At 39.9% G+C, this 10,942-nt stretch overlaps 1 protein-coding gene across 3 annotated transcripts in view; it reads right to left on the bottom strand.

Moving 5' to 3' along the window:
- Tbc1d32 (TBC1 domain family member 32) overlaps window positions 1-10,673 on the bottom strand; it is a 201,917-nt gene extending 191,244 nt beyond the window's left edge. For all 3 annotated transcript variants that reach the window (XM_029542476.1, XM_029542475.1, XM_029542474.1), the window contains exons 1-2: window positions 10,489-10,673; window positions 7,297-7,458 (exon numbers count right to left, since the gene is read on the bottom strand). In XM_029542476.1, the coding sequence (XP_029398336.1) occupies window positions 7,297-7,458; window positions 10,489-10,643 (317 nt within the window). In that variant the 5' untranslated portion in view covers window positions 10,644-10,673. The remainder of the gene's footprint in view (window positions 1-7,296; window positions 7,459-10,488) is intronic.
- Window positions 10,674-10,942: the final 269 nt, after the last annotated feature.

Consider the following 10,942-nt stretch of genomic DNA (forward strand, 5'->3'; position numbering starts at 1 on the left):
AGTGGGTGGGTAGGGGCGCAGGGGCGGGTAAAGGGAATAGGGAACTTTCGGGATAGCATTTGAAATGTAAATAAAGAAAATATCTAATAAAAATTGTTTAAAAAAAAGAAAAGAAAATAATACTCTGTACAACTTAAAATCTATCATCCATAGTTCATAAAGCATAAGACAAACACTCATTAAGTCCTTTTAAATCTTGGAGAAGTAGTAACCATTTTAAATTTTATACATGGATGAACTAAAGTAGAAAAATAAAATAGCTTACCCAGAGATTTTTTTTAAAAAATAATTTCCAAATAGTGTCATATAAAACTCTTCACTTACCATGAAAGGGCTTCCACTATCTGACTAATTTTAGTAAGTATTCTTTTTGGAATAAGCTGCTAGGCACAGACTACCAGGTAATAAAATACTGGCCAAAGATCAACAGAACTCCTTTATTTTTCTTTAAAATAAGAAATAAGAAACTCCAACTTTATGGGTTTTGCTCTCTATGTTAATGGTTTAAACTTGCTCTTAATATCTATATACTGCCACTTTATCCCAGTGGGTAACAACAGTAAATAGTAGTTGTCACAAAAGAAACAGACCTCCTGTCCAGCCTAGCTTTTGAAAGGTTCGTTTAAAAGTAAATTAGACTTCATGCTTTCCAATACAAGGGAAGATAAATACTCAAGTAAAAATTCCAGTATCTGATACTGGCGTTGGCAGATTATTATCTTCGGTGGTTTAAATCAGAATAGCCCCTGGGGGCCCATATATTTCAGTCCTTGAACTCTTGTTGGTGGAATTTTCCACAGCAATAGAAAAGCACCTAAGACATCATTTTATTGATCTAAACTGAGTTTCCATTAAATAAATTTTACTGAAGCACATGCAGATTCCTTCTATTATATATTACTTAAGGCTATTTTCATACTGTTGATACAATGTACAGTTAGCACAACTAAAATGCTGATTAGTGCAATACCGCAATGATAGGAACCTGCCAGCTTTGATGAGGACACAGAACAGATCCACCCACCAATCTGTCACTCATGTGCTCCTATGGAAACATTAATTTCTTTGGGGCTTGTGTTTTGATGCTTCAGTTATAGTTATTCATTACATATTTTACCTAATATATTTCTTCCTTGATATTTCCATTCAGCCTTTTGCATGGATCATAGCACTTATCATACTGAATTGAAACTACTGTATGCTCAATTTCTCTTTATACTATGGATAGTAAAAGGTAGAAAACATATTTACAGCATACCACATTGTGGTTGCTTATTCAACATATGGAGAGTACTTGGCACATAAAGGGGCGAGGGGGTCCTACTGCTAAAGACAGTTTACTTTCAGAATTGATGTGTTTTCCTTTGCTAAAACTAAACTGGAGCCCAGATACATTAATAAAGAAAAGGAATATAACTCATAGATTAAGGGATCACAAGCTTATATCAGTTTCTGCCCAGCTCTAGTCAAGACTTGATGACAAACATCACGAAAATATCAAGACTGTTTGAGAAAGAGATAAATAATATGACAAGACCGGAAACCAGCAGATAGGAAGAGGGGAGTCTTGCTTTTTATAACATCCCTTTTTATCTTTCTCTGTGGCAAGCATGCATGCTTGTTCACACTCTTGCTAAAACTAAGTAGGGTACAAGAAGTGCCTTAATCCCCTCGGAGACGGCTGTCTTCAGTGACCTAATTTTCTTGTATTTAGCCTCTCTTCAGGGTTTTATCTCCTCCTAACTCTGCCACAATGAGGACCAAGCTTCTAACACTGCTAGAGAATAAACATTGAAAGTATTTATAGTGGCAAATAAAATACTTTAATTTAATTAATAAGTATCTACAAGACACTTTCTCTAGGCATTAATATACAGAAATAGAAAACAAAAAAATCAGATAAACATTTGGCTTTGTAGAACACCCATCCTAGTGAGGAACCACTGAAATAAGCAGGTGACTGACATAAATTTTATCCTTCAGTAGTGGCAAAAAGAGCTCAAACTGGAGGAAGCAAAATAAGAAAATAAGTCAAACAGGGAAAGGTTATTGGTTTAAGCAGAACTAAGAACAGGCCTTGCAAAGACAACTGTGAGCTAAGGTGCCCCAAACCGAATATTAAGTCATGTGGTCTAGGGAAAGGGAACTTTAGCCAGCAAGGCAAACTGAAGACATTCCCGAGAGATGCACCTACTGAACTGTTTAATGAGGAGCAAGACCAGCATAGACCAGCATAGTGGGAGAAGTACAGGAAACAAGGTGGCAAACAGCTTAGGAGCATGTACAGGGAGCTCATGGCCAACCCTGTGGGCTACACAGTCTGTGTTTGCTCTCTAGCAGTGGTTTTCAACCTTCCTAATGCTGCAACACTTTAATATAATAATTCCATGTATTGTAGTGATCGCCCTCAACATAAAATTATTTCTGTGGGTACTTCATATTTGCAATTTTGCTGCTGTTATGAATTATAATGTGAATATCTGATATGTAGGATATCTGATGTATGGCCCCTGTGAAAAGCTTGTTCAACCCCCAAAGGGGCAATGACCAACAGATTAAGAACCACTGCACTATAGGATGTGAGGGGCATGGCTTAGGGGTACTATCAAGAAATCCTAATGAAGTATTATTGTGGAGCAGACCTGGAGGGAAGTGTGCTCCTAACATACCTGGCCTGCACAAGTGTTATTTGGGATCCAAGGGAACTACCAGAAAAGGACTTAGAACCTTCCCTATATGCCTGAAACCCCAGAACCCAGAGGCTGTAGAGACCACGGGCTCCAGCTCCCCATTCCCCAACACAGCACCACATGGAAACAGGACCCTCACCCTTCAACTCACTGCACATGCATCATTTCCGATGGTGTGTTAGTTAGCTTGGCATCATTTCCGATGGTGTGTTAGTTAGCTTGGCATCATTTCCGATGGTGTGTTAGTTAGCTTNGTTAGTTAGCTTGGCATCATTTCCGATGGTGTGTTAGTTAGCTTGGCATCATTTCCGATGGTGTGTTAGTTAGCTTGGCATCATTTCCGATGGTGGGTTAGTCAGCTTTGACTTTTCTATATGCCCGAGGGTTTCGTTTTTGCTTATATGTTGTACGGCTATGTTTGGGGAGTCCTGTTTGATGTTTCTCCACTCATTTTACCCTCCGGATACATCTCCAGCATTCCCACGTGTATTCCGCCCTCCTTTCTTCCATTTTACTCCCTACTCTGGACTTCTTCATCTTAACCTCCCACGACATTAACAGTCTAAAGTCTATGGACCCCACCAGTATCCCAACTTTGCCTTCTTGGCTACTTCAACCACCTTAATGTTTTTCTTTTCAAAGTCAACCCAATACTTAATCCTTATGCTGTTCTACCCTACTTCCCTTCCAACCCTAATCTTATTAATTAAAATCTTTCTGCACTGTCCTTGTCCATTTGGGTGTTTATCCCAAAGTGGTATTGAAGAAAAGGGGGAGCCTAGTTTAATTGTCCAGCGCAACATTAAAGTGGCTATGGTTGCTACTGTAGTTATTGTTCTATTTAATAATAGGAAAAAAAGAAACATAGAGATTTGATCAGACATACTGAGCTCTTGGGCTGAGTACTCTTTTCTGAATAACACACTCAATTCCGCCACATAAAAGTCAACTTTAAATAAAAAAATATTTTTAACTTTGGGTGTGTGTGTGTGTGTGTGTGTGTGTGTGTGTGCATCTGATGCAAAAAAACAAACCAAGCACAGAAATATAAGAAACACCACACATAACAACTTGACCCTCCCAAAACCCACTTAGACTGTAGCTATAGCATATAATGAGAGTTAAAGGAAATCACTGAAAGAAACTCCATGGAATTATCAGAAACACACACACACACACACACATACACACGTTCAAAGAAGACTAGCTAGTGATTGAGAATACAAACAACTGAATGAAACGAAGAACGTAGTGCAAGCTACAGATGAGAAATACAACAGAGACAGAAATGCTGAAGAAAGATGAAATATGAAATGCTGGAAATGGGAAGCTCAAAGAGCTCTGTGCAGAGTCCCCGAATAGGAAAGATCAAGGACAGGACAGAATGTCTGAGATGGAACGCAGAGTTGAGGAACTGCAGGCATCAAACAGGGCAAGGATGAAACAACAAGGAGTCCAGTGAGAAGCACAAGAGAGGCACGACGATCTGGAAAGACCAAACTTAAAGATGAGTGATAGAAAATGAGAAGACTCTACTTCTACTTGCATAGGAAATGTTTCATAGAGAATTACAACAGAAAATTCCACAGAATTACCAAAGGAGATGCCAATCCAGACAGACATAGGAGGCACTCAGGATACAAACAGACAAGACCAGAAGACAACACCATCATCATCATCATCTTATTATTATTATTATTATTATTATTATTATTATTATTATAGCTCAAACACTAAATATGCAGAACAAAGAAAATGAAAGGATAGTACACCCCATTTGTCTCCATTTAAGGAGCCCATTTGTCTCCATTTAAAGACCGGGCCTGAATTTAAAAGAAAGCCATAGATACCAGCTCTAGGATCAGACTATAAAATCCAGAACAAGATCATAAAAACCCCCTCCTAAAGAACAGTCTGTGGATAACCACAAGAATGGGAAATATCTTATCTCAGAATGGGCCATCTGTGCTGGGAAATCCTATCTCGTCTAAACATTCATGACATAAGAATGCAGACCACTGATCACCTAGCACAAGCCAATCAGAAGCAGAACCCTGTGACCTCCCCAGCACCCACATGAAATTTTAGATTACCTAACCCCCTCTCTAAATACAGAAGAACTAGCATAGTAGTCAATCAAATTTATACTAATATCACCACCTTGGCCCCTACCCAGCACAGTAGAGATTATCTAATCCTTCTGGAAATCTCTCCTGTTTCCCTTTATGAAGGCCTGCAGGCCTTGATTGGGCGGGAGGGGGTGCAGTGTCATTTTGGAGAATGGTTGACGACAATATGCTGGTTATTTCTGCAGAATAAAAGCTCTTTGTCTTTGCATGCTATCTAAGGCTTCCTTCAGCAATTTTTGGACCCTTACAAAAGTATATTGAAAGTGACAAGAGAAAAACACCAAATCACAAAGGCAATTCCATCAGAACAGCAGCAGATTGCTCAGCTAAAATGTTAAATCCAGGAGGGCCTGGACAGATGTACTTTGAGTTCTCAAAGATAACTGCCAACCCAAAATACTATACCCAACAAAGCTATTTGTCATAACTGACAGAAAATAAAAATAAAAATTTTTCATGATAAAAATAAGCTAAAGAAATTATGACCACTAAGACATTTCTCCAGAAAATACATAAAAAATTCCGTCTAATTAAAGAAAAAAAATTCACTAAGCCACAGTATAAACAACATTAGAGTAACACTTGATAAAAGTTATTTAACTATAGTTATACAACTAGAGGAAGAGAGATAAAAAAACAACACTACAAAAGGCAGAAATCAATACACACTTTCAATAATAACTCTGAGTATTATTCATCTAAATTTCCCAGTCAAAAGATCCAAATCAGTAGAATGAATCAAAACTCACGAGCATGTACGCGCTGCCCCCGAGAAACACATCTCACCACACAGACAGACAATCAGTTCAGGTGAAAGAACGGAAAAAGGTGCGCCAAGCAAATGGACCAAGGACACAAGCAGATGTCACAGCTCTAAATGTCTGACAAAGCAGGTATCAGACCAAAACTAATGGAAAGATACCTAACATCACTTCAGACTCAGAAGGGAACAATCTACTAGAGGCCACTATAATTTTAAACATCCATTGCCAGAACCAAGATGAATTCAGTTTCATGAAATAAAACCTCTTAAATGCCACAGACTAAGCCTGCACAACCGTAACAGGTGACGTCAACACCTCACTCTCAGCATGGACAGGACTTCTCAGCATGGACAGCGACTTCAACATCTCACTCTCAGCATGGACAGGGGCTTCTCAGCATGGACAGTGACTTCAACATCTCACTCTCAGCATGGACAGGGGCTTCTCAATAGCAACAACTGGTGTCTTCAAAGGGGGCGGGGGGAACTACATGTCTACATTTAGATCTCTGAGTTCAAGGACAGCCTAGTCTACAAAATGAGTTCCAAAACAGCCAGGGATACACAGATTGTTGCCTCAAAACAACAACAACAACAACATCAAAATGTCAACTCCAAATGGATCAAGGTCCTCAACATAAAATCTGATTCCCTGAAACTTCCAGAGGACAAAAAGGGAGTGTCTCCTTCACAGAGTGAAGTAAATGAAGTGAGTAAAATGTATAGTATGAGAAACAGTCAAAGCTACATATCCTACAGAGGATTAGTAGTAGAACAAAGAATTCAAAAAAAAACTAAACATCAAAACAAACAACTGAGTCTAATAAATAAATAAATAAGAGCCATGAACCCAGATAGTTCTTAAAAGAAAAAAATACAAATATCTAATAAACGCTTTCCAGTGTTCTGCACTGTTAGCACCCAGTGAAATGTAACGTTATGCTACTTTGAAATTTGAGAATTCTATCTCACTGGTCAGCATGGCTATCATCAAGAGATGAAATGACAACAAAGGCTGGAGAGGCTTTGGGGGAGGAGGAGCCTTTACCCTCCATTAGCAGGAGTGTAAACGATGCAGCCACTATGCAAATCAGTGTAGAAAATTCTTAGAAAGCTAAAATTAAAACCACCCTATGCTCCAGTCATATACCCAACAGATGATATTCTGTTACAGAGATATTTGCACATCCATATTTACTGCTGCTCTGTTCACAAGAGCTAAGAAATGGTACTAGCCTGGATGTCTACCAACTGATGGATAATGAGATTCTATCATTTACATACAATGGAATTTTATCCATCTATAGAGAAATATAAAATTTGTAGGAAAATGGAACAGAAAAATACTACATTAAGTGATGCAACTTAGACCCACCAAGAAAAATATCACATGTCCCCACTCATATGTGGATTCTAGATTTTTTTTTTTTTCCAGACAGGATTTCACTGTGCAGCCCTGGCTGTCCTGCAACCAGCTCTGGAGACCAGGCTGGCCTTGAACTCAGAGATTCGTCTCGTCTGCCTCTACCTACCAAGTGCCACCACTGCCTGGCCTAGATCTTAATTTTTCGATCTATGATTTTGATTTGGAGTATCTGCACAGGTAGGAAGCTAGAGGAGCCCATGGAAGGGGGAAGACAGAGGTCTTGCAGGGTGAGGAGTATATGCATTGTAAAATATATAATATATACATAACTGCTATGGTCATACTCACTCTTTCGATTCCTGCGTTCTTTTGGTAACATGCTGTACCACTGTGTCATAGCCAGAATCCTCCCCCTGATTCTGATCAGATGTGCATTTTTCCATTTCTTCTTCAATCATAGACCCCAACGTGTTACATATGTGCTGTCTGAGGTATTTCACAAATTCATAGCTGAAACAAACATAGAAATAAAATGTAGTAACTCTCACACTCTCAGTTATTAATCAGATCCAGGAAATCTAGCACACAAAGGCCTGTAACATATTATGATGGCTTTGCCTTGTCATTAAGAAAATAAATAACAATAAATACTGGCAGGAAAACCTCCAGCCCCTAACTCTTTGCTGTTATTTACTTAGAGAGTTAAGGCATAGGAGTAGGGTTTCTCTATGTAGCTCAGGCTAGACTCAAACTCAAAATCCTCCTGCATCAGCATCCTGAGTCCTAGATTACAGATGCATACCATAGACTGACCAATCTTCCTACTTCAGTGAAAGACCTAAACAACTGACCATGATACAGTGCAGTCATAATACTGAATTAAAGTGAGAATTCTAATATAGAAACAATTTACTGCATAGATACTATAGATATTTTTCTTGCAAAATATCACACACACGCGCACACACACATTTGTACACACATCTTGTTACTCTAAAAATAAATTGAAAAAGTTTAAACTTCCTTTCAGTGACACCAGAAACCATCTTTTTAATATATTCTCCTGCAGCTACTCAGAGCCAGTGTTAAAAACAAAAAACAAGATAGAAAGAATTTTTAAAATGTCCTCAAAGATTCACATCTGAACCTTGCAGGCTTTTTGCTTATAAGGAAAGACACCTGAAAGCCACCACATCTCTGAAGCAGCTCAAAATGTACAGCCATAAGCCTCCTTGCTTGCTCCACTAATGAAACCCTTTCCTTGGCATAGGAAAAGTCTGCTAAGCTGGGTAAAGGTGTGTATGTTTCCACTGTCCCGTCTCCAAGGTTATTACCTACATTTCCCAAGAAAACTCAGTGATTGTATTTCAAGGATGAACTTGTGACTTTCTTGGAAAACTGACACAAAACTACAGAGAACCAAAAACTATATTTCATAATGTCATGTGTGTGAGAGAGAAGAGACAGACACACACACACACACACACACAGAGAGAGAGAGAGAGAGAGAGAGAGACACACAGAGAGAGAGAGAGAGAGAGAGAGAGAGAGAGAGAGAGAGAGAGAGAACATTTACTCTCTCCCTCTCCCCTTCTAGAGGTCTCAAGTATTTCCTGCCATATATTAAAGGAAGGGAGGAGAATGAAAGAGAAAAACAACAGAGGCAGCTGGAGGCTGGGACGGGCTAGCATCTCCACGCAACAAATCCTCTGCAATGGTACTATCCATACTTATTTCTCCCTAGTGACCACACTTCCTCCCACTTTGGTTTATTATACCTGAAACTCACTGACTCAATTGTCTCCAACAGCATCTACTTATAAAATTGCTAATATCCCAGAAACTCAGTATCCATATAAGCTTTTGATAAAGTGGAATGATAAAAGGGAGATATAATTGCAGATTTTATAAATATTAAGGTAACAGAATACTAAGGGAAATCTTTATGTATATTAGTTTCATAATCTAAATAAAATTGAAAAAAATCCCAAAGTATATATAATACTAAAACTCCTCACTTACTATTTTTAAAGCACAAATGTGTCAGGTGTAGTGGTATGTTCCTGTCCTCTCAGCACCCCAGAGTCAGAGCCAAGTGGGCCTCTGGGAGTTTGAGGCCAGCCTTGTCTACATAGCAAGTTTCAGGTCTATCAAAGCTACATAGTGAGATTCTGTCATGAAAAACAAACAAATGGATATGTAATTAATCCACTTTCATTTGAGAAGGTGCAAAATTTTCTATATTGTGCTTTTACAATAATGAACCTATGACCAAAAGAAAACAACAATAAAACTGACTGCAAGTATGTCTAAACAAAAGAGTATTGTCCAATCATTCTGATCAGCATCAACTTAATATGGAAATAAGCAAAAACAAAAGAAACCGTAAGCATAATCATAAATTTAAAAAATCAAGCTGGGCCTGGTGACACATGCTCCCACCACTTAGAATACTTAAGTTCAATAGTCATTTCCAGGCTACCCTGGGCTTGCTGGGCAACACAGCAAGCAGGTCTCAAAAATCCTGACTATTAAATCAGAAACCCTACAGTGATTCTTTGTACATCCTTTTAAATTCCCTTGAGAACCCGAGGAATTTGTAAAGACCACCACCATAAAACTGCAAGTAAAACATAACCTTTTACAGAGAACGTTAAAAGACTGAAGGGTCCCTTAATGCCCATTTCTAGATACTGAACTTCGAGATATCCAAAAGTCATTAAGAGCAACAGAAACTGCCTCCTATCAGTCATGAGGCTCAGGTTCCATTCCCAGCACCTGAATGACCAAGTCAATTAACAGACAAAAGCAACAGCACAGGAAAAGGATCTGTGAGAGACAAACACTGGATTGTAAAAGGCTACAACTAAGCTTGCGCCTGGAGGAAGACCTTGAAGATGAGAGGCCTAATTCACTACCTCAACAAGCTCCAAAGAAACGCGTTGAGCCCTAAGGATCTTTAGGTTTAAGGAGCAGTTTGCATTGTAAAAGGTCCTTCAGGTAGCATCTAAACACTTCCTTTCTCCGTGCTCCTCAAAGCTGGGCACCCTGTTCCCTTTCAGTGGGTCTAGGACATTTGCATGGGCGCCCCACCCCTACCCAGGCACCCAGACCTGCTTCAGTGTGGGAGGCCCTTCCAGGGTTGAGTGGCTTCTTACACCAGGCAGTGAAAGTAACAGACCAAGAAAAACACAAATAAGAACCTGGGGGCGGCGAGAGGTGGGGTGTGGGGGTCACTACTTTTAGATAATGTGAAAGGAATTCCCGTAAGTGTTAAGATTGTTCTTTAAAGAACAGAATAATTTACAATTGGTGTTCTTAAGCTACTGTGACAGAAAACACATAGGCAGAAAAGGCGCTACAAAAATCACTTTGAACAAAGGATAAATTCAGCATTGGGACAAATGAGAGAAAAAAAAAAAACTGAGCCAACAATCAGCTATTTTAGCAAAAATATCAAATAAATCTCTATCCAAATCATTTTCAGCTTTCCTGGACCGGTGGTTTGTTTGCTTAAAAACTTATAAACTCGATTTTTACTTGTGAAATTTTTCGTCAGTCTCCTCCAGCCGCAAGAGGATCTCCTCTGCGCACTCCAAGGAGGGAGCTCCGGTGATTTTCTCCTTCACGCTCTGGAACAGCTGCCGGAGCATCGTCTGCAGCATCACCTCATCCTTGCTGGAGAAAAGGGCCATGCCGTGCAGCAGTCAAATCTCCGCAACTACCGCGGGGTCGCCACCAACAGAGCGCGCCGCGCACGCGCGACCCGGCCCAATCGCCGCCGACGCTCAGCGTCGTTCCCTAGGAAACCACAGCTAGAGCCCAGGGGCGGGGCCGCGGATGAGTGGCGACGTGCTCTAGGTTTGGAGACAGGGAACTTGCTGAGGCTCGCGTTGGAAGCTAGATGTTCCTTGGTACCAGCAAAGCTCAGGCCTCTCCCGACAGGAACAACAGACACCTCAGGATCTGCTGGGCGGGCCTAACGGGAAACGCC

This window comes from Mus pahari, chromosome 9 (assembly GCF_900095145.1).
Source record: "Mus pahari chromosome 9, PAHARI_EIJ_v1.1, whole genome shotgun sequence".
Taxonomy (NCBI): domain Eukaryota; kingdom Metazoa; phylum Chordata; class Mammalia; order Rodentia; family Muridae; genus Mus; species Mus pahari.